Source organism: Centroberyx gerrardi, chromosome 15 (assembly GCF_048128805.1).
Source record: "Centroberyx gerrardi isolate f3 chromosome 15, fCenGer3.hap1.cur.20231027, whole genome shotgun sequence".
Taxonomy (NCBI): Eukaryota; Metazoa; Chordata; class Actinopteri; order Beryciformes; family Berycidae; genus Centroberyx; species Centroberyx gerrardi.
This window is the reverse complement of record NC_136011.1, coordinates 30,274,461-30,298,418: the sequence shown is the minus strand read 5'-3', so window position 1 is coordinate 30,298,418 and position 23,958 is coordinate 30,274,461. Positions and strand designations below refer to the sequence as shown.

Below are 23,958 nucleotides of genomic sequence, written 5' to 3'. Positions count from 1 at the left end.
AGTCTGTAGTTTCTAGTCTGTAGTGTCTAGTCTGTAGTCTCTAGTCTGTAGTCTCTAGTCTGTAGTCTCTAGTCTGTAGTCTCTAGTCTGTAGTCTCTAGTCTGTAGTCTCTAGTCTGTAGTGTCTAGTCTGTAGTGTCTAGTCTGTAGTCTCTAGTCTGTAGTTTCTAGTCTGTAGTTTCTAGTCTGTAGTTTCTAGTCTGTAGTCTCTAGTCTGTAGTGTCTAGTCTGTAGTCTCTAGTTTGTAGTCTCTAGTCTGTAGTTTCTAGTCTGTAGTTTCTAGTCTGTAGTGTCTAGTCTGTCTCTAGTCTGTAGTCTCTAGTCTGTAGTCTCTAGTTTGTAGTCTCTAGTTTGTAGTCTCTAGTCTGTAGTTTCTAGTCTGTAGTCTCTAGTCTGTAGTGTCTAGTCTGTCTCTAGTCTGTAGTCTCTAGTCTGTAGTCTCTAGTTTGTAGTCTCTAGTTTGTAGTCTCTAGTCTGTAGTTTCTAGTCTGTAGTCTCTAGTCTGTAGTGTCTAGTCTGTCTCTAGTCTGTAGTTTCTAGTCTGTCTCTAGTCTGTAGACACCATCTTGAAACTACACCTGTGACAATATGAAAATTTCACAGTACGATTATCTTGACCAAAATTATCTCGATATACGATTTTATCTCAATAATAATTATTAATAAAATGAAAAGATTAAAAACAAAACTATAATTCACCTTCAGTCAGTCTGAACCTGAATGTTCTGTTTCATTCTCTTAAAGCGTTCTGATCTAAAGGCTTGAAATGAGTTTCTTAGTCAAATATAAATAGTGAAGTTGATCCTGTGTATGAATTTCTTTCCAAAGCCTTTGTCTTTCCATCAAGGCAAAGAATCTAAAATATAAGATAGTTTTGATTTGTTTAACACTTTTTTGGTCGCTGCATAATTCCATTTGTGTTATTTCATAGTTTTGAGTCTTTACTGTTATTCTAACATGTGGAAAATAGTAAAAATAAGAAAGAAATAAAAGAAAGTAAAGAAAAATTTGAACAAAACATGGAATTTCACAGAATTTCATTGAATTCAATTCCAATTCTTTTTCCTGTAGGTTTTTCCAAATTACAATTCCTGTTGAAATGGAACTGAACTGTGTGTGTGTGTGTGTACTGACTGTGTGTGTGTGTGTGTGTGTGTGTACTGACTGTGTGTGTGTGTGTGTGTGTGTGTGTGTGTGTGTGTACTGACAGTGTGTGTGTGTGTGTGTGTGTGTGTGTACTGACTGTGTGTGTACTGACTGTGTGTGTGTGTGTGTATGTGTGTGTGTACTGACAGTGTGTATGTGTGTGTGTGTGTGTGTGTACTGACTGTGTGTGTACTGACTGTGTGTGTGTGTGTGTGTGTGTGTGTGTACTGACTGTGTGTGTACTGACTGTGTGTGTAGAACTGGGTGAACTGGCTCAGGTAGGAGCACAGCTGCGGTGGGAAGTGTTTTCCCGGTTCGTCCAGGAAACACGGCGAGGAAACGGCCCAGCAGCGTGGAGACAGAACCAGAACCTGGACCTCCGCCTCGTCCTCGGCCTCCGGCCAGTCCTCCTCCATCATCTACGGCAACAAGCGAGGGACAAACTGCATCAGGTCACATTCAGGACTGTTTAAAGGACAATTCCATCGTGAATTGAGTTTTTTGCTCATTTGTCTGGTTCTGCGTCTGTACAGGTCTGTGTGTGTGTGTGTGTGTGTGTGTGTGTGCGGGTGCGGGACCTGGTCTCGGCCCTGCAGGCTGCGGTCCAGCTGCTGCAGTCTGTACAGGTGTGTGTGTGTGTGTGTGTGTGTGTGTGGGACCTGGTCTCGGTCCTGCAGGCTGCGGTCCAGCTGCTGCAGTCTGTACAGGTGTGTGTGTGTGTGTGTGTGTGTGTGTGTGTGTGGGACCTGGTCTCGGTCCTGCAGGCTGCGGTCCAGCTGCTGCAGTCTGTACAGGTGTGTGTGTGTGTGTGTGTGTGTGTGTGTGTGTGTGGGACCTGGTCTCGGTCCTGCAGGCTCCGGTCCAGCTGCTGCAGTCTGTACAGGTGTGTGTGTGTGTGTGTGTGTGTGTGTGTGTGTGGGACCTGGTCTCGGTCCTGCAGGCTCCGGTCCAGCTGCTGCAGTCTGTACAGGTGTGTGTGTGTGTGTGTGTGTGTGTGTGTGTGTGTGTGGGACCTGGTCTCGGTCCTGCAGGCTCCGGTCCAGCTGCTGCAGTCTGTACAGGTGTGTGTGTGTGTGTGTGTGTGTGTGTGTGTGTGTGTGGGACCTGGTCTCGGTCCTGCAGGCTCCGGTCCAGCTGCTGCAGTCTGTACAGGTGTGTGTGTGTGTGTGTGTGTGTGTGTGTGTGTGTGGGACCTGGTCTCGGTCCTGCAGGCTCCGGTCCAGCTGCTGCAGTCTGTACAGGTGGAACTCCTGCTGCAGCTCGGCGGACTCGCTCAGGTTCTTCAGCATCTGCTGCGGGAAGCGGCTCGGGAAGCAGCTCCCGATCTGATCGATCACGGCGCTCTCCAGCCACAGCTTCCCCGCCGCCAGCAGCCGGTCGCCCAGGTAGTACCTGCCCACACACACTTCAGTTATAACACGGTGACACGGAGCGTTTAACAAGTCAGCAAACCACACGGCATACAGGACTTACAATAGAAAAGAAGGAATACAATGAAATGGAATACAATAAATAATAAATAGAAATCAAATAAATGAATGCAGCATCTTATCTGGGGCTTATCAGGAAAAAACACATTTAAATCTGGCTTGGTTATAATGATGTAATATTCTGCAATAATTTTATTGTAAACTAGTCACTTAGATTAATGAATGAACTGATACAATAACAGATTAACCAATAAAGTAACTGTTAATTGCACCCCTTATTCATATTAGGATATTGATAATTAATATATTGATATTCATTATTATTGACTAGTTTTTTATGTAATCTCTTGTATGTAATCCAGTTTTATGCTCTGTAAAATGTGTCTGAAGCTGCATCTGATGTTCCAGGTGTGATGTCATGTGTGATGTCATGTGTGACATCATGAGTGACATCATGAGTGATGTCATGTGAGCGGCGGCCTGTCCTCAGACCTGTAGAAGTGCTCGAAGGTGTTGGCGAGCTCCAGGCCGGACAGGAACAGCATGGGCTCCAGGAACTGCTGCAGCCGCTCCAGAGTCTCCACGCTGCCGCAGGACGAGCCGCTGGCCTGGATCATCTGGTCGATGTACTGAGCGAAGCGCTCGCTCACCTGCACGCACACACACACACACACACACACACACACACAGCGCCACTTACAAACAAACACTTACAGCATTTACATTTCAGAATTTAACAAAGTGTCCAACAGGAACATGTTCAGCGCTCCAACCTGCATCAGAACCAATCAGAACCAAACAGGAACAGATGTGGAACTAAAACCCTAAACTGCAGGCTGCAGATTATTACAGAGGGTCGTCCCCAGAGGCTCTGGAAGGGCGTCCCATGGAGGGGCGTCCCGTGGAGGGGCGACCCCTGGAGGGGCGTCCCGTGGAGGGGCGTCCTGTGGAGGGGCGTCCAGTGGAGGGGCGTCCCGTCCTGGTGGCTCCACTGGCAGAGTCCTAATCTCAGCGGCTCGGTCTGAATCCGGCCGGTTCCCTCTGCTGCAGGTCTTCCCCTCTCTCTGCCTGGTCTTTCCTGTCTCTCTCTACTGTGACTGTCTAATAGAGCGGAAATGCCCAAAAAAGTTTTATGTTTTAAACCGGTATGTTTTAAAACTATCGTTTTAGCACCGGTATCGGAAAAAATCTAAACAATACCATCCCCAACCACTGTACAGCTGAGCATTATCATGTCATCTATTTTATGTCAAATAACATAAAATGCGTCGTCATATGTGCGTCAGGACTGAACCACAGTTGCTTTTTGTGCAATTCCAAAACTATAATGTTAATGCATGCAGGAGCGCAGCGTTACGCCTGGCTCCGCCCCTGGCCCCGCCCCCTGGTGGCGAGCAGACTCACATGCATGGCTCTGAGGATGGAGAGCTGCAGCAGCGCGGCGGAGAAGCCGTGGCGGAGGGCGAGGACGAAGGCGGTCTGCTGGCCGAACAGCTCCTCCATGGCGTTCTTCAGCCGCAGGTACAGAGAGCGGTAACGCTCCACCAGGTCCGGCAGGCTGCAGCTGCAGTCCAGGAACTTCTTCACCTGGGGGGAGATATCGGTATCAAATATCATATTGATAATATAGATATATAAGAGATAAGAGATTACAGTGGTGAGAGTGAAACCTGTGATTACACAACTGGTATAATATCATAATATCTATTGGATTATAGCGCCATTAAACTATTCTTCATTTTGCCAGGGAACCCCTGGAACCTCCTCAAGAACCCCCGGGAACCCCCTCAAGAACCCCCGGAACCCCCTCAAGAACCCCGGAACCCCCTCAAGAACCCCAGGAACCTCCTCAAGAACCCCTGGAACCCCCTCAAGAACCCCGGGAACCCCCTCAAGAACCCCGGAACCCCCTCAAGAACCCCGGGAACCCCCTCAAGAACCCCGGAACCTCCTCAAGAACCCCTGGAACCCCCTCAAGAACCCCGGGAACCCCCTCAAGAACCCCGGAACCCCCTCAAGAACCCCAGGAACCTCCTCAAGAACCCCTGGAACCCCCGGAACCCCCTCAAGAACCCCCGGAACCTCCTCAAGAACCCCTGGAACCTCCTCAGTACACATCTCATTTTGTATGGAACTTTCGATATCTGAGATTTCTGCAGCAGCAGATATTACTTTAAAAAAGGTTTTTGTTACACAGATTTGTGCTAGAAAATATCCTCAAATCATCCTAAATAGATTTTCAGTATCAACTCAAATATAAACCTTTAGTCTAATAATCTATTTTATCCTGTTTTATTCTTTTATTTTGCATCAACTATTTTACTGCTTGTTCAGTATTTATGTTTAAGTCTGGTTTATTTTATTTCCCGTTTTTATTTATTATTATGGGAAGCACTTTGCGTAACAATTCTGAATGAAAGGTGCTACACAAACAGACTTTATTCTTCTTCTTATCATTATTATTAGTATTATTAACTAAAAATGGATTCATGACCTGACAGCTACTTTTAAAAAGACAATTCAACATTAAAGAAATGATTTAGAGGGGAGAAATATTAACTGGAAAAAACGTTAAAGGTTCGCGTCTCACCTGGCGCTGCACCACGCCCTGCCAGCAGAGGGCGATGCCCGCGATGCTGCTGGTGTTCTTCACTTTGGGCTTGGCGGAGGAAGACGCAGAAGAAGACGAAGCCGCTGCGTTGTCTTTGTTTTTACCCTCTTTCCCGTCTGGAAGAGAAGTTAAACAGGTTGATTTTCTGAATGAAAACAGTTCTCAGTAAATCTAGGTATAAAATTAAAAATAAAAATGAAAACAGCAGCCAAAAACTGAAAGACAAAGCGGTGCCTTTGTTTTGTCCTTCTTTGCCATCTGAAAAGAAACAAAAAAGGTCAATCTTCTGACTAAAAATCGTTATGGGAAAATCTAAGTAAAATAAAACCTGGTAGAAAAATAATAAAAATGGTAACAGCAGCCAAAAAGTGAAAGAAAAGGATGGGAGTGTGAGCGCGTCCCGCCTGAGGCTTCAGTCAGCAGAGACTCATGGGAAAAAAAACACAGAAACAGAAACGCAAAAATCAACAAACCAAAATGCAGCAAACTGCCTCTGAACTGTTACTTACTCTTCAGATCTTTGCTTCGGTTGATACCTTCTGCAAACAGAATAAATACCTTTAAACACGGAGGACTGCATTGATCCACAACACTAAAGACTCAGATCCTGTATTCATTTTATTCTAAGATGCACATCAGCTGTATTATTATTATTATTAACCATCATTTGGAGTCCTGATCTATTCTAAACATCTGGTTTCTCCTCGTCTGGGCGGACGGTGTTGAGAGTTTTTTTGTTCCCAGACTCACTTGACTTGACCGGGGGTTTGAGCTCCTCGGTGTCCAGCCGGCTCGTGTCCACGTGCACCAGGAGGTGGGTGAGGCGGCGGACGCGGGAGTTAAAGATGGCCGCCCGGCTCTTGCAGCGGCGGGCCGACTCGGCGTTGTCCAGATACTCGCTGAGCAGCCAGGACAGAGGGCTGGGCGCCGAGGATTCTGGGTAGACAGAGGGATTTAATAAGACATTTTGTTGATTGGGTCTGAATGTGGACTTGAAGAGCGACTTGAAAATGTTTATCATACAATAGAAAATAACTAAATGAGTGAATGACTGAGAACACCGGACATCACACAAGGAATTTTACTTCATTAGAGGTTATGGATTAAATTTGAGTACTAATGTCAAAGTTCTATTGTTTTTCCACTGTCATACTGTCCGTGTTTTGTGTTTTGCTTTGTTTTGATGTTGTAAACCATCGAGGAGAACGCTGGAAACAAGTGTTTAAGTTGCTTTTATGTGTTTTCCTCTGGGTTGTACTGCTGTTTGTACCTCGTTATACCCAATCAATCAATCAATCACTCAAGTTGTTTTGTCCTCAATGATTATATCAGGGAGGGGATACGTATCGGCCCCTGCCTGTCTGTCTGTCCCACACAGTATCTCAGATGATTGGATTTTGACTTTTGAGGAATTCTGCGTCTCTTTGCTCCACTGCAGCATTTCACAGTGACAGAGTTTGGCCTGAGGGGGGCGCTGCGATGCCTGGTGACTCGTTTGTCCATGTGTTGTCCAGACAGGCTGGTCTGATGCGTCTCACCGCTGTGTTTCAGCATTTAAAACACTGACTGGCCTGAGGGGGGCGCTGCTACTACAGGCCAAAGACATACTGGTTCCTGATTGGCCCAGACGGAGACTGCATCATTCAAACAAACACTTTGCCAACCAGTTAAACTTGGAAACATGAAACCTACAACACAAACACAGAGGTGAAGCATTTTCCCCCCAACACTTCCTGTATATTTCAAAACTTTTCTTGCACTCAACTCTCATTGGTTGTTGCCGGTCTGTAATCAGATTGATTGGTTGACCAGCTCTCAGTACAGGAAGATGTCAAGACTTTTGAAATAATGCTGACTGGATCTGAACCTCACACCAGATCATCTGTAACACCGAGCCAACGAGCCGCTCCATCTGGAAAATCCTTCCTGATGCTAAATGATCATCACGAGTTTCATGTAAAACACTTTATAAATAAAATGTGTTATTATTATTAAAGCCAAAAACTCCTAAAATGTCTCCCAGCATGATGAAGGCAGGGAGCTTCACAATGTGTGGCCACCTTTTGAATTTGTTTTCTCCATACATAAGGGACAGAGAGAGACCTGCCTGTGTGTGTGTGTGTGTGTGAGTACCGGACAGAGTGATGCTGTGCACTATGGGGGTGATGAGCGCCTCCCAGCAGGTCCGGCCCAGAGCCTCGGCCGCCTCGGCGTCCGGAAGGAAACGATCCGCAAACATCTGCTCATGTCTCAGAGCGCTGTTCAGTCTGCACACACACACACACACACACACACATTAAAACTAGACTCTAAACCTACAGCTACTTCCAGTGCCATGTGATCTAATCTGAATTAAATCAATCCACAAAGGAGATACACAATTATTATTAATAGTAGTAATAAGCAGTAGTAGTAGTTTTAGTAAGAGTTGTAGTAATGACTAGTAGTAGTACTAGGGGTATTTTCTAGCAGTATCCCTACTTGTTAAAGAGCTGCAGCAGCTATAGTTGCAGTAGCAGTAAGAGTAGTAGTAGTAGTAGCAGCAGCAGTAGCACTGCAGTATTTAGCAGCAGCAGTAGTACTGCAGTATTTGGCAGCAGCAGTAGTACTGCAGTATTTAGCAGCAGCAGTGTTCTTACTTGTTGAAGAGCTGCAGCAGCTGGGTCTTGTCCTCCATCACCTCCTGGCACCAGGTGTGGGCCTTGGTGCTGTAGAACAGGTAAGTCCGGCAGCACAGCTGCTCCTTGAACACCGGCCAGAACGTCGGCTTGGGACCCAGAACCTCGAACCCGTGGACCCGGGTGTCGATCCCGCCCTGCCGGCAGGGAGCAGGTAAAATACTTCAACCGTACATCAGAGACAGAGCGAACAGTATACAGCGTGTTCAGAGCAGAGCGGAGCAGGGATGGTTCAGTCTACTTCACACACTGCTACTTTTCCAGAGTCCTTTAAGGAAGAAGTGCTGAACCTTGTGTGAAAATTAAAACCCTGAAGATGAAACCAGAGTAAGTGCTGCACCACTGATATAAAGCAGAAGCTCTGTCTGACCTGCTGACATCTCTTGACCCTGATCTGGATGATGGACCAGAACCTGGTCATGTTCTCCAGCAGAACCACCCGGCTGGCCGACGGAGGAACGTTCACCTGGAGACAGAGAGGCAGGACGGGTTCACAGAGTCACACAGACTGAACATTGTACTGAACCAGGTTGGCCTGTTTCTTCATTTAGCTTCATGACAGAAACACTGTCGACAATCAACAGACACCAACACACATAAGCAGAAACACAAAGTAAAGTTGTGCCAAGTCCTGACAGATAAAACAACTACTTGCTAACTACTTCGCAGAAGTAGTTAGCATTGTAGCTAATGATGGAAGAATGAAGGATTGTGGGAGAATTCTGTTTCAAACTCAGAGCCAATCAGAGCCCACCAGTTAGAACAAGGATGTACTTCTCCAGACCGCTGCTGTTTGACATGGAGGAGCAGCTAATCCAGATCCAGCGGAGCGAGCTGCTGGACTCACCGTGTTGAGCTCGGTGTTGATGTTGGTGGGGTCGTCTCCTCCCAGCACCAGCACCCGGGCCGGCATGTAGCTGGAGTCTTCACTGGCCACCAGCACCGCCAGTTGTCTGCACACACACAGAGCAGTGGGGTTAACATGTGACCCGAACATGTGACCCGAACACGTGACCCCAACACGTGACCCGGCTGGTTCAAACAGTGAGCGGCGTCTCGGAGCTGAGGACGAACCTGATGACGACGCCTTTGTGCATGTAGATGTTGATGAAGTGGGAGCCGGTGCAGCCGTTGGACTCCCAGTATGTTTTGGGGTTCTTGTCGGTCAGTTTGTTCGCTCGATGGTGATTGGACGAAACCTCCACCTTCTCCCAGCACTTATCCTCCTTCAGCTCCACACTGGAACCTGAGGAGACACCAGTAAGACCAGTAAGACCAATACTCTCATTAGCAAATAAAAACATATTTTGTTTACATTTTTAATTGATCCCAAACATATATTGTGTTAGTACTCTAACTCAGTGCTGAACTTTATAATAAACTTTGTTTTGTTATTAATTAATAGATTAATAGATGACCAATACCAAATAAAGTAAGTTATAATATATAAGATGAATACAAATAACGGACATGAAGAGCAAAGTGGGTTTCAGTTGGCTGATAAACTTCATAAAGTCTCCGACCAGTCAAACTAAACTGAAATATTATGGGATGTCAGGACTGTTTCTCTGTTTTCCAGTGAGCTGAACGAACCTTGGCAGAGATTCCTGAGGAAGACGTCGAAGAAGGGGATGTTGATTGGCTGATGGCTGCGGCGATGCTCCTCTATCTGCCCCAGCACCATCTGACAGGACGGGACAGGAGGCAGAGCGGGTCACACACTCAACAACAGGATGTAGACTTCAGGGCGTCCTGGTGACCAAGTGGTCTAAGGCGCATCATGTAAACAAGACCGTCCTGTAAACGTCCCGGGTTCGAATCCGGGCCAGGACCTTTGTCACATGTTATCCCTCTGTCCCTCCCAGTCTTTCCTGTCTCTCCTGGATGCTGCCAACATACTGTATCTCCATCTGTCTCTCTCCATCCACCTATATCTCACTATTCATCTGTCCATCCTCCTCTCTTTATCCACTTGTTTCTCCTCATCCCCTTTATCTCCTGTCATCTGTACCTCCTCATCGATCTCTCCCTTCACCTATCCATCTTTCTCTTTCTCTATCCTTTACATGGATGTGTCCTGCCAGCCTCATCCCTCCATCTCTCTCTCCCTTGATCTATATCTCTCTCTGTCATCCACCTGCCTCTCCCTCCCCCCCTCCCTCCCTCCCTCCCTCCCCGCCCCCTCCCCCCTCTCACCTGGATGCAGCCTGCCAGGACGCTGGTGGTCATCTTCTTGTAGAGGCTGGCGTACTTCTCACAGTCGGTGATGAGGTCTCGGAGCTCGGTGACCATCAGCAGGTTGGTGCTGTGTTTGTCCAGAGCTTTCACCAGAGCGTCCTTGGTCCCCAGCCGACACATCACCACGGCGTAGTCTTTGTTCAGAGACGCCAGCCGGTACAGGAAGCGGATGAACAGCTGGACGACCTGCAGCGCCGAGGGAGAAACACTGGATTACTCTCAAACCACTGTGACTGAGATCTAAAAGATGGCTGGTCTTCAACAAGAAGAAGGGGAATGCAGTGTGTTATATTTATCTATAAGGCTCCTGTTCCTCACACCTCTACTGGCTTCTAAATCCAGTACTGATGCTACCACAAAATGAGTGTGCTTGCTGTCCAAGAAACAGTCACTTTGACTTGGAGATTGCTAGAGTATTGCTAGGGTTTTATTCGTGGTTACTAGGTGGTTGCTAGGGTGTTACTAGGCGGTTGCTAGGGTGCTAATAGTGGTTGCTAAGGTGTATCTAGGTGGTTCCTAAGGTGTTAGTAGTGGTTTGGACTGGTTAGTTCAGTTAATCAGCTGGTTTCTGATACTATTCACCTTATAAAAAGGAACAGACTGCAAAACACTTTGAGCCCTCAATGATTTAAAACAATGATATCTCACTTTTTCTGTAATGTTAGAATTGCTTTTCATTGTGTGATATTTTTTATATATTTTTTCTTTATGATAATGTATGTTCCTGACTGTTTGACTGAGTTTTATTTCCTTTGCAAATGTTTTTGAAAAAGATATCTCAAACTGAGAGACTAACTGATTAAATACAGGATGAATGAAAGGTCAGAGGTCAGCCGATCACTATCACTACTGAGGCTGAGGGTCCTGGGGGATCGAACCTGGGGCCTTCTGCTCACAGGACGGCATAAGGTAATAATCTATGACCCCAATAAGACCAGCAGGAACTGCAGCAACATTATCTCCTCCTACATGTTACGCTCATCCTCTGCCATCTGACAGTAGAACTCGTACTTCTCGCCCCTTTAACCCCTGAGCCGCCTTGCTGCTCCAGAACCTGGTCTGTGATGTCTGTCTGCTCACCTCTCGGTCGTTGATGAAGGCCGTCATGGAGGACAGGCAGGGCTCGATGCTCTCGTGCCACGGCAGGACGTCCTCCTGGTAGTTATCCAGGAACTTGTTCAGGATCCTGCAGGACAAACACTTAATTTACTCTGACTGGTATCACACTAAGATCTCCTCATGTGGTCAACAGAGCAACTCCACCACAGAAACAACACCACCGACAGCAGAACATTAAAATAGTATTTTAATTATCGGTGCATTACTAGTACCAGTAGATATATACATGTTATCAGTTATGTTATAATACTGGTACCAGTAGGTATATACTGTATACATACAGTGCTGTGAAAAAGTTTGTACACCCCTTGAGTTTTTGCACAATTTTTTTGGCTGAGAAAATTTCAAATAATTTCATTTTAAAATAATTTTGTAGCCCAAGAAATTGTGCAAAAACTCAAGGGGTGTGCAAACGTTTTTACAGCACTGCATACTGTATATATTACTGGTACCAGTAGACAAGTACATGTTACATCACTAGCATCAGTAGCCAAGTATACATTTTATATCCTCAGTACAATATTATAAAGACAGATTCTGCTTTACAGTGTGAGTTTAGATCAGGGTCAAAGGTCGGGAGCCCAGGCTGTGGTTTAGTACCTGAGGATGGAGAGCTGGACGGCCCGGTCGGCCCGGTGCTGCTCCATCAGCCGCACCAGGTCCTGGTAGGTGTCACGACTGCGGGTCACCTACACACACAACATGTTATTAGTACACAGACAGAGATAAATAGGTAGACAGACAGATAAATAGATGGGCAGATAAGCACACATCAGTGAAAAAATATCAATACCGACTACTGCGATCACCAAATAACAAAAAAAAAAATTATCCCTGGTCTGCGAAGCGAGTCATGTCAGAGAAAATCTTTAAAACTGACATGTGACACATGCAGATAACTGCTGAAAGTTTCATCTAAATAAATCGTTTGTGTCATGAAGCTTTTCCATTGTTGCTCTTTCCTGGGAAAAATCCTCTGCTGCACAGGAAGTGATGCGTTTTACGTTTCCGCTTTGTTTGGAATCAACAGAAGAAGAAGAACTGGGTAGTTAGCATGAGCAGCGACAGCCACCATGGCTGAACAGACAGAGAGAAGAACAACTCAAACTGCAGCAACAGGAAATCAAAGCTCCGCCCACACTGTTTGACTGACAGGTGACCTGTGGGAGACCGAACAGCAGCAGGACGTCACCTGGCTGCGCTCCTCCTCCAGCTGCGAGGCGTCGTCACACAGCAGCTGCTCCAGCGTCAGGATCACCTCCTTGGTGGCCGTCAGCTCCTTCAGACTCACCACCAGCATCTTCAGCTCCGTGTCTTTAAAGTCCAGCTCCTCCTTCGACTCTGAGACACACAACACAGTCAGCATGGGACCAGCCACAGGATCACTACTGTTACACTGCAGTACCCATATCACTACTGTTACACTGCAGTACCCCTACTGTTACACTGCAGTACCCATATCACTACTGTTACACTGCAGTACCCCTACTGTTACACTGCAGTACCCATATCACTACTGTTACACTGCAGTACCCATATCACTACTGTTACACTACAGTACCCATATCACTACTGTTACACTACAGTACCCCTACTGTTACACTGCAATACCCATATCACTACTGTTACACTGCAGTACCCATATCACTACTGTTACACTACACTGTAGTGTACCCATATCACTACTGTTACACTGCAGTACCCATATCACTACTGTTACACTGCAGTACCCATATCACACTACTGTTACACTGCAGTACCCATATCACTACTGTTACACTACAGTACCCCTACTGTTACACTGCAGTACCCATATCACTACTGTTACACTACAGTACCCATATCACTACTGTTACACTACAGTACCCCTACTGTTACACTACAGTACCCATATCACTACTGTTACACTACAGTACCCATATCACTACTGTTAGACTACAGTACCCATATCACTACTGTTACACTACAGTACCCATATCACTACTGTTACACTGCAGTACCCATATCACTACTGTTACACTACAGTATCAATACTGTTACACTACAGTACCCATATCACTACTGTTACACTACAGTACCCATATCACTACTGTTACACTGCAGTACCCCTACTGTTACACTACAGTACCCATATCACTACTGTTACACTGCAGTACCCATATCACTACTGTTACACTACAGTATCAATACTGTTACACTACAGTACCCATATCACTACTGTTACACTACAGTACCCATATCACTACTGTTACACTACAGTACCCATATCACTACTGTTAGACTACAGTACCCATATCACTACTGTTACACTACAGTACCCATATCACTACTGTTACACTACAGTACCCATATCACTACTGTTACACTGCAGTACCCATATCACTACTGTTACACTACAGTATCAATACTGTTACACTACAGTACCCATATCACTACTGTTACACTACAGTACCCATATCACTACTGTTACACTGCAGTACCCCTACTGTTACACTACAGTACCCCTACTGTTACACTGCAGTACCCATATCACTACTGTTACACTACAGTACCCATATCACTACTGTTACACTGCAGTACCCCTACTGTTACACTACAGTACCCATATCACTACTGTTACACTGCAGTACCCCTACTGTTACACTACAGTACCCCTACTGTTACACTGCAGTACCCATATCACTACTGTTACACTACAGTACTCATATCACTACTGTTACATTGCAGTAGGCCATATATCTGCTTTTACCATTAATTTAGACAACAGAAAAGTGTATCATGATAACTTGATATCATTATTTCATCATGGTATGATTCTATTGAAACACAATAAAACATAGTACTGACTTATTGCCCAGGCCTACATTAGCAGTCGGTAGTTTAATTTAATGTGAAACTGAACATGTTGTGAGGATTATGACACTACTGTCTGCACGTTGTTATTGTGTTAATGGTTTATCACGTTAGTGTGAGGTTAGCTGTACCTTTGCTCTCCAGCTTGTGCACCATGGAGATGTGGTTGAGGGCGATGATGGCCAGCATGGTCTCCGCCCGGGGCGCCGACAGACATTTCTTCAGGACGGCGGTGACGTCGCACGCCACCAGCTGCTCCGCCAGGCTCTTATGGTTGGAGATCAGCATGATGATGACCAGCAGGCCATTCCGAACAGACAGCATACAGCTGGAGGAGGGGGGGGGGGGGGGGCAACAGATATCTTCTCATTCAAACGCCCATCAATCAAATGTCGAAAATATGTCAGCAAGTCAATTATAGTCAGTTTCAAAGTGGCTGGCCTTAGCTAGGTGACTACAACTGCTCTTTTATAAGCATTTAAATACACACACATAGTTGGCAAATACAGTTAACCTATTAAGTACATAAATTAAATGTCAAAGAATTCTGAAAGACAAACTGTTAGGTTAGAAATATTACACTCATGGTAAATCCGTCTGGATACGAGTGTCAGTTAAATAAAGTGTAAAATATAAACGCAGCTGTTACCCTTTAGTCTTGAGCATCAGTTCGATGGCGGCGGGGATCGCTCCCAGCAGGCCTTTGGAGCCCTCGGGCGTGGCCGAGCCGATGCTGGCGAAGATCTCCAACATCATCTGGGTGCCGGACTCAGAGAGAGGAAGACTGCTGCCGACGCTGCGAAGGTCGTGTTTACTGGCTCCGGTGATCACCTTCAGCGTCTGACGGGGTGAAACACCAACACACACGCTCAAACACACACAAAATACACTTCAATCCAGATCTATCGGTGCCCGCCTTGAAAATCCCACTCGGTTCGACCCGTACTCACCGCCAGCGCCACCTGCTGGACCTGTGTGACGGAGGGGAACTCCTGCATGCAGGACAGGATGGCTTTGACTCCGCCCTCGGTGGCGAAGGAAACCCTCCACTCGTATTTGAGCATGAGGAGGCGAGTGAGTCGCAGAGCGCCGATCACGACCTCTTTAGACTGACCGCCCAGCAGCTCCACCAGCAGCTTCAGCACTTTGTCCCTGAAGAAGGAAGACAGAACTTTCTTTATTTACTCGTTCACACTGAGAAAGAGCAGGTGCTTAGAAAATGCTAGCGATGTCGCAAAGAAGGGAAGAGAGGAGTTGCCAGAAAAAGTAGGAGGGTACACATCTTTGGTCTGCAGGTGACCAACTTTTCAAAAATATATAAGTTATAGGTTTATTTTACGTAAGGAACACTGTCTGACACCGGCTTACAAGCCTGCCAATTCCAATCTTGGATGTTAGCTAGCAAAGAAGGTGGGAAGCTAAAAGTTCTGCAAACTGTGTTACTAAAGGTAAATGTTGGGCGATGACCTTCTAAGCGTGTGTCTTTTTGTTAATGTTGTGGTAATCCCTAGACAAAAAAATATACAGCTCCTTGTGTTCAAAGACAAGCAGTATGAGCTCGTCCATCTCTGCTCAGCTAAAGACAAATCCTCCCCCGTGTCAGTCTGGAGACTCAAACCAGCGACCTTTCAGTTACAGGCTGAAGAGGGGAACACAGAGACAGTGAAGAGCATTTTGGAGAGACTATGCATAGTCAACTGTCTATATGGAGACTGATAAGTATTATGTCTAAATAAGTCTCTGCACCAATGTGACGAATCATTCCTGTACAGTGATTGGACTTGATGAATGAAGTGATTATGTCATAGGGAAAACACATAAAGGTGGAGACTAGCCTGCCTGCCTGGCACGCACACACACACACACACACAGCTTTGTAGTAATAACAGTGAGAGACTTCATGCCACCAGACACTCCCAGCCTAAGTATTTAAACAGTGGGAGTGTAAAGTTGGCAGGCTGTTTCAGAAGGAGCAGAGTTTGTCCTGAGGGGGAAAACAGCGATAAAGAAGCCGACTAAGGGATCTACTCTATATCTGCTCGGTATCTGAAATTATCTTGAAGAAGAGAGAAGGATACTGAGCCGACTGCTGTAAAACCAGTGTCACCCCAATGTGATGAATAATATGCAGTGATCTGATGCAGTGAGGAAAATCAGGAGATAACTCACTGACTTCAGATCAGACTCTGAGAAATGGTTGAAATGGTAGAAATGGATCCAAAATATTTTTCTCCACACTATATAAGTATTTCTCGTCACTTCCTGCCCACTGAATCAATCCCCTCTCCTTCTAACTACTCTCAAAAAATCCCTTCTACTTCTATGAGCCCTCATTTTATTTCTTTTCCTAACATTCCTCCATCATCATGATCATTCTAGGGTCACAGGAATATTTGCTCCATCTGTTGTCAGGGTGCTGTGACCTCTGATCCTTGACCTCCTTACTGTTGTTTGCTTGTAATGTTGGTGATCTATGAATCGAGGCTTATTTTACTGTTGACCTCAGTGGAGTCTCTCTGGAGGAGAGTCAGGTAAAAGACTAAATGCTGCTGTAGAGCTGATCTTTATCTTATTCTCATGGGAGTTTTTTTTAGATTAAAAAACACCTCTAAGTATGCAAACAGTGTCAGCAAGTTAAATTTAAGACTTTTGATTTTTTAATGCAAGTGAAAAAACAGTGGACCTATCACAATATACTTCAATGTGACTGGGTTTTTATGAAAATGTGGAAAAAACACCTGACACCCTTAAAAATTATGCTTAATATAAATGTAAAACATTAATGCTAGTTACTATTAAAGCTCAGAATCATCTTAAGAGCTTTACTTTGAAAAGTGTTCTTTTTCTAAAGACTTCTAAAGGTCTTGGAAGGGGGGGGTGAAGGTTTATGGATGTCTGTGGAAGTCTGTGGGGGTGACTGGAGATCTCTGAAGGAGGGTTGGAGGTCTTTGAAGGGTTTGTGGGTTGGAGGTCTGTAGGGGATTTATGGAGGGTGGTGTGGATGTCTGTGGGGGGTTTGGAGATCTTTGAAGAGGGGTTGGAGGTCATTAAAGGGGTTAGAGGTCTGTGTAGGGGGTTGGAAGTCTGTGGAGGGAGATTGGAGGTCTTTGAAGGGGTTTGGGAGGTTGGAGGTCTTTGAATGGAGGTTAGAGGTCTGTGGATGTCTGTGGGGATGTTTGGAGGTCTTTGAATGGGGGTTAGGGGTCTGTGGATGTCTGTGGGGATGTTTGGAGGTCTTTGAATGGGGGTTAGGGGTCTGTGGATGTCTGTGGGGGTGTTTGGAGGTCTTTGAATGGGGGTTAGGGCTCTGTGAATGTCTGTGGGGATGTTTGGAGGTCTTTGAATGGGGGTTAGGGGTCTGTGGATGTCTGCGGGGATGTTTGGAGGTCTTTGAATGGGGGTTGGGGGTCTGCAAAGCGGTTGCAGGTCTGTATGTGCTCACCGTATGGTCTGGGCGGAGTCGGTCCTCAGCGTGCTCCTCTCCTGCGCTCCCTCCTCCTCCAGCAGCTTGGTGATGAACAGGATCCCAGCCAGCTGCTGGGCGGAGTCAGAGCCGCCCTTCCTCAGGATCTCCACCACCTCGCCCAGCTTCTCCAACGCCGTCTTCTTCCCCTGCAGCCGCGGGTTGTTAAACACTGGAGGGAGGGAGGAGGGTGATGGATGGATGAATAAATCAGTGATGGGCGGATGGATTGATACAGAAAGGGAGGGATGACCGAGACGGAAAGGAATGAGTAGGAGTAGAAGAGAGAGAAGGATGATTAGATGGATGGGTTAAAGAAGGGAGGGATGATAGAGTTAAGATGGTAAAAGTAGAAAAGCAGGAGAGAGAGAGGGATGGATAGATGATGAATTTAAGGAGGAAGCGAGGTAGGAATGGAGAGATTTGGGAGGGATTTGGACAGGAGGAGATGAAAGGGTGGATTGGTTGATGAAGGGAGGGATGACAGAGGAAGAAAGGAATGGGTGGGTGGGGGGGTAGATTGATGGAGGGAGGAGGACAGAGTGAAGGAGGGAGAAACAGTAGAAACAGTCAGATCCTGCATCACTTCCCTGCACAGACTGAATTTGTAGATTTGAGATGTTAAACGGATGCTTAGAAGCTCAACGTTGGACTTAACATACACAACATTAATCTGTTTGTACTGTTCATCTTAAATCTTGCACTGTCCCTTTTCCCTGTGTGTGAGGCTGCTGGCAACACTAATGCCTACCATGCACTAGAAGACTTTGAAAAGACTTTGAAAAGACTAAAGTCTGACACCCTCTCACATCTAAAGACAATGTGTTATAAGTCACTGAGTTTTTTGTCACAGACTGCTGCACTGCTCTGTACGGGCTGAAACCGCCAGGCTTGTTGTCCTTCTGGCCACGCCCCCATCACTGATATCACAGCAGGTGTTTTGCATCAACTGTCAAAGGCAAAGCACCTGCCGTGACATCACTGATTGGGGCGTGGCCTGGAGTTAAACCGTGTTCTATGCAGCTGTTTTTTCAGGACGGCTGCCGCTGCCGTTTGTGCCTCCGCTCCACGGCCTTTCAGCTACTGGGTCGGTTCGTTTTATACACCGAAGTTTGCCGGCTGGCTGCTGTTTCAACGCCAAATCGGGGGAATCACAGAGTTTAAAAACGGAGAACTCCACCCAGCTGGGAAGCCGGGTCGCATTACAGCTGTGTGTAGCTCTGGTAGTGTCTTGGGTTGTGTCTCTTCCTCCAAATCAGTGATTCTGTGATCTGTTGCTCCGGTAGAGGAGACTGGAGGATTGTGTTTTCTTCTCTCTCCATTCACTGCCATTGAGGAGGAACAGTCTGAAAATCACTTCTAGCACATAAAGGAACGCCACAGATTCTGACAAAATATAAAAACTAGTCCTGTCACTTGCGTGTGGTTAAGTGAATCACTGTCTTTTCCTTTAATAAAATAAACTTGCCTTTCAAATGTAACACTGAAATCCAGTCGGAAGAATTTCAGTGTTACACTTGTTCAAACTAAAAGGTTTATCAAACATAAAGCGATGCTCCAGTCTCCTCTACCTGAGCAACAGATCACAGAATCACTGATTTTGGGGTTTTATCATGGAGGAAGAGACACAACACAAGACTACCAGACCTACACAGAGATTTAAACCAACACACAATCTAATGACAGGTGCAGACAGTTTAATCTGAGCTGCTGAACTGTGTGGTGGACTAGACTAGACTAAACACATGGCAAATATTAACTCGCATTTGACTGGTAGCTGGTGAACATTTCCCAGCCTTCTCTTTGATCCAGACAGCCGGAGGGATTTCCTTGTTGACTGGGCGAGTCTGTGACTCAGCGGCTTGTAATTCTCAAGAAAATGAGTGTATTCTTTGGAAGGAAGGGCAGAATTTAAAAGAGATTTTTCAGATAACAGCAGTGGGAGGTAAATATTACCTGACTCACTAAGAGGACGCTTCATACAGTCGTGCACCACAAGTTATAAGTCGCACATTTCGGTTTATTTTTTGTTTTCTCTTAAATAAATAAGCCCAAATAAATAAACCCAAGTGTGTACCTGTCTTCGAAATTGTTTCACTACTTTAACTAGTTGTTCAATCGTTGATCGCATTTATTTGTGTGACAAATTATCGTCAGCTAAAAAATAATAATCGGCACAGCCCCAATGGACACACACACACACACACACACACACACACACACACACACACACACACACACACACACACACACACACACACACACACACACCCTCCCCACCTTTCATCTTCTCCTCCAGGTCTTCTGGGTACTTGCTGTCGTCCTCGGTGGGCAGCTCGCTCTCGGTGTCGGGGCTGCCGCAGCCCGAGTCGACGGGAATCTCCTTCTTGGCTTTCTTGGAGACGGAGCCCATGGCCGAGGAAGAGGAGGCCGAGGCCGACGACGAAGACGAGGCGCCCTGTCCTCCTCCCAGGCCCGAGGAACCCAGGGAGCCTTCAGCTGGAGGACAGACCAGACAGGATCCGGTCAGTCTTTAACGCCTAAACGTTTTCACAGCTAGGACGAGATTTCAGACTTTCCACTTAATCCCATCAGTTTACTCAGAAAGAAACACAAACAAACCACTGATTAACAACGTCAGAATATTTCTAAAACCATATGTCATTTATGTGACTTTTGTTATGTGATGGATGATTACTGATGCAGCGAATATCATTTAGAGAGCCAGGTAACCCTGAAAATGGGTCAAAAACAGAATAAAAACTAATACTGTAATAATTGTTTTCCAGATGATTTAACACATTAAATTAACCAGCAATTACTGCATAACAAGGGGTGTAACCTTTGATTGACAGTTAGGTCAGAGGAGGCGGAGAGAGTGCAGACTGCTGTCCGCCCACTTCCTCCATATCTCATTAATATTCAAATAAGCCCCTCCCACCGCCCTAACTTTCTGTTTCATTCAGAAATACGTCAAAACACAGAAGCAAATCACGCTCTCCAAGACTGTGAGGACAGATGATCCTGCAGGCTGGACACTGATCTGCAGGTTACAGAGTGAAGAGTCAGCGGCGTCTTCCTCACCCAGCAGCTCCTCGTCCTCCAGCCCTCCTCCTCCTCTCCTCAGGTAGTGTTTGGAGAAGGCGTGGGAGCAGAGCAGGTCGCCCAGACACGACGACGGCAGCTTCTGCTTCAGGTAGTGCAGGAGCTTCTTCGCCACCTCGCCCGGGACGGACAGGCCGACCAGAGCCAGGTCGTCCAGCTCCGACTCCTGCAGGAGAGGGGGGGGAGGAGGAAGAGGAGGAGGAGGAGGAGGAGGAGGAGGGAGAAGGTGATGGAGGTGTAAAAGAAAACATGAAAGAAATGAAGTCACACGATGGTAAAACTTGCTTCTATATTTAGTCCAGTGTAGAGAACGAGTCATGAAGTCATTTTCTCATTTTCTCATCACAGAAGTCATTTTGTGCTCACAGCTCTTAACATTTCATGGCAGCACGCGACGACTGGCTGGATATTTTAGTTTGTGATTCACGTTACAACCACAAACCAAATTCTGACAACCTGGAAACTAATACTAAACCAGCTGCCAGAGACCTGGGAGGCATCTTTGACTCTCCACAGCAGTTGTTCAGTCTTGTTTCTCTCTAAAATTAGATCATTTCTCTCCTCCTCTGCCTGCTGGAACTCAGCTGATAACTACAACTAACAGAAGAAATCCTATCAGTCCCACTTTAGCCTTTAGTCTTCCAGTTACTTTTAAAATAAATAGATTTTAAAGGAATAGTTCACCCAAAAATGAAAATTCGGTCATTATCTACTCAGCCAACACAAACTTGGGTGAGTCCTTCGAGCTGTATGGAGTCATTTTATGGACATTTGTTGCCCTTTTTGAAGCCGAAGGACCGGACCGGAGAACTGCTGCTGAGCTGTATGAAGAAAAAACACTCACCGAGTTTGTGCTGGCATGAGGATGAGGAGATAATGAGCGAATTAAAATTTTTGGGTGAACTATTCCTTTAAGATTTGATTGATTACTGTTAAAGCATTAAGCGGCCTGGCTCCAGCATGTGTTTCTGGACTTTTATCTGAGAGATGGAAGCTGCCGCTCAGCCTGTGACTCGGTGCAGGAGATGCAGGCCGGCTGCACACACAACAATAAATGATGCTTATCTTTTTGGCGCAGCAGAACAAAGAGTCTCTTTGTTCGCTCGACTGCTCCAAAGTCCCAGATGTACGACACGAGCTGATCGTCCCACAACTTTAAAACCGACTGAAGAAATACGTTTGGCTCTGTGTCGTCTTTTAAGAGCAAATTTAAAACTCACTTTTCAGGTTATTTTTTAACTACTTTCTTGTTTTATGTTACTTGTTTGTTTCTTAGCACTTTGTACTTTTTTTCTCTCAAATGACTGTCTTTACATATTTATTGTTCGTAAGTAGTTTTTTAAATTTTTCTTTTAACTTGGGAAGCTCTTTGTACTTGTGTAAGAAAAGTGCTATATAAATAAAGTTTATTATTATTGTTATTACTTTTAAGTCAAATGTTTTATCACTTGGTTCATGTGTGTTAAGTGAAAAAGCTGATCAGGAGAAACCAAAGTCTACAGAAAACTACAATTATGGCGTCTTGACGGTTTGAAAACATCATGAATGCGGCGTCACTTTCCCAGGATGCTCCTGGGTCTTGCGGCGCGGCCTGTGATTGGCCGCTTCCTACCTGGTCGTCGAGGCTCTGCAGCAGGATGCCGTTGACCTCCTGCTGCTGTTTGGGCTCCAGCTTCTTGATGAAGAAGAGGACCTCCCACCACTCGGCCCGGCTCAGGCTGCCCGCCTCCGCCTGCAGGCCCTCCGACAGGTAGGGCAGCGAGTACAGACCGCCGGGCGGCTTGGAGAAGAACGTCTGGCTCACTGCAGGAGGAGAAGAAGAAGAAACCTCTTCACTAGGGTTTGGTTCTGTTCTTTTCTAGCAAAACACGCAGATTTGAACAACTCCTCTCATCAAATCCCCCCCCCCATGATGTCATATTCTTGCGTCCCTGGTCCCCACTTCCCAGTGTGTGTGTCAACATGGTGGATCAACAAAAGCCTTCAAAAGTGCGGGCACACTTCTTAAAATTAAATGAAAATACGGCGAAATGCAGTATTGGTGTTTCCACAGCCTGCTCTCTGATGAGAGGTCAGTCTGAAAAACCAGACTGAACCAACAGTCACTGGGCGTCACATGGGAGACGCTCCCGTCTCTTCCGACTGGGTGCTGTCTGATAGACAGAGGTGTGACCAGGTCAACTTCGCTCGAGTCCCAAGTCAGTCTCATGTCTTGAGGCACAAGTCTCAAGTCAAGTCTCAAGTCTAAATGTAGAACAGCAAGACAAGTCAGAACAAATCAAGAGTCCAGTATCAATTTAATATCTTAAAGAAAACTAAATATCTAGGACTTTTCAATGCAATATGGTTTTAATAGGATAAAAACTTGGTAAGAGCATCATGAGTTTGATTTCTATAATCAGTTTCAACGTCAATAAATTAAATCATTCCATACAAATTCAGAAAACAGAATTTAAATTCAGTCGTCTTTAGAAAAAAACAATCCTCTTGGTTGTGCCGCCCGGGTAAAGCCTTGTATAGGAAACACTGAACAGAAATATACGATTATGCATCATTCATTTCTGTAAACCTAAAAACAAACGGCTCATCTGAGGAGAAAATGTTTACAGCGTCACTTTGGGCAGTTTGATACGTTTCCTTCAGGATGTGCAAAGCTTTCTGTAACTTGTCCATCTTCTATGAAAACAGAAGATGAGACGGAGCAGCTTGGCCTTGTGGGGAATTCATGCAGGAGGGGAAAAGCAGAGTTTAACCTTCTGAAGTCGGTCCATTTGAAAACTGCTCTAACATACAGTAGCAGATCCGACACCGTTACCAACAGTAATCTTTATAGAGTCGGAGTTTGTTACCGGCAGTGAGTTTGAGCGTCTCGGTCAGGCAGGAAGCCTTCTCCTGCGTCTCCTTCTCCGCCTGGCTGCTGCTGCCGTTCCCCAGGATCTCCACCATGTGCCAGTGGACCCAGTAGGTTCTGGACAGGGAGTTCCAGTAAACCTGGACACAGAGAGCGAGGGGTTACAGCACAGAACCCGAACGGATAGAACAGTCATTCCTATTCAAATCGACCCGTTGGACTAGCTTCTGTATGAAGAGACTCGCAGCAAGTCACTGAGCTGAGAGGTTTTACAGCAAGAACCAAAGCAGCTTCTCTGTCTCCTTGCTGCCATGGATTGCTAACATGCTAATGTTGACTAGAAGAGCTAGAGAGAGAAGTACAGTCTGTGATGAAGCTACGTTAGCCTCGTCGCTAACGTTAGCTTCCAGTTGAGTTCTGACAGTTTGCTAACAGACTCATCTGCTCAGTTCTCACAGTGTGACA

At 45.9% G+C, this 23,958-nt stretch overlaps 1 protein-coding gene across 1 annotated transcript in view; it reads right to left on the bottom strand.

Moving 5' to 3' along the window:
* The window catches only part of cul9 (cullin 9), a 57,092-nt gene that overhangs the window by 20,698 nt on the left and 12,436 nt on the right, over window positions 1–23,958 (bottom strand). The window contains 25 exon segments of the mRNA XM_078288868.1: window positions 1,393–1,564; window positions 2,339–2,537; window positions 3,068–3,225; window positions 3,980–4,162; window positions 5,166–5,302; window positions 5,696–5,725; window positions 5,937–6,122; window positions 7,320–7,453; window positions 7,826–8,001; window positions 8,235–8,330; window positions 8,712–8,817; window positions 8,939–9,110; window positions 9,458–9,548; window positions 10,061–10,288; window positions 11,183–11,288; window positions 11,822–11,910; window positions 12,414–12,562; window positions 14,206–14,402; window positions 14,724–14,914; window positions 15,025–15,226; window positions 17,517–17,709; window positions 19,818–20,036; window positions 20,622–20,808; window positions 22,255–22,445; window positions 23,492–23,633. Of these exon segments, the coding sequence (XP_078144994.1) occupies window positions 1,393–1,564; window positions 2,339–2,537; window positions 3,068–3,225; window positions 3,980–4,162; window positions 5,166–5,302; window positions 5,696–5,725; window positions 5,937–6,122; window positions 7,320–7,453; window positions 7,826–8,001; window positions 8,235–8,330; window positions 8,712–8,817; window positions 8,939–9,110; window positions 9,458–9,548; window positions 10,061–10,288; window positions 11,183–11,288; window positions 11,822–11,910; window positions 12,414–12,562; window positions 14,206–14,402; window positions 14,724–14,914; window positions 15,025–15,226; window positions 17,517–17,709; window positions 19,818–20,036; window positions 20,622–20,808; window positions 22,255–22,445; window positions 23,492–23,633 (3,934 nt within the window).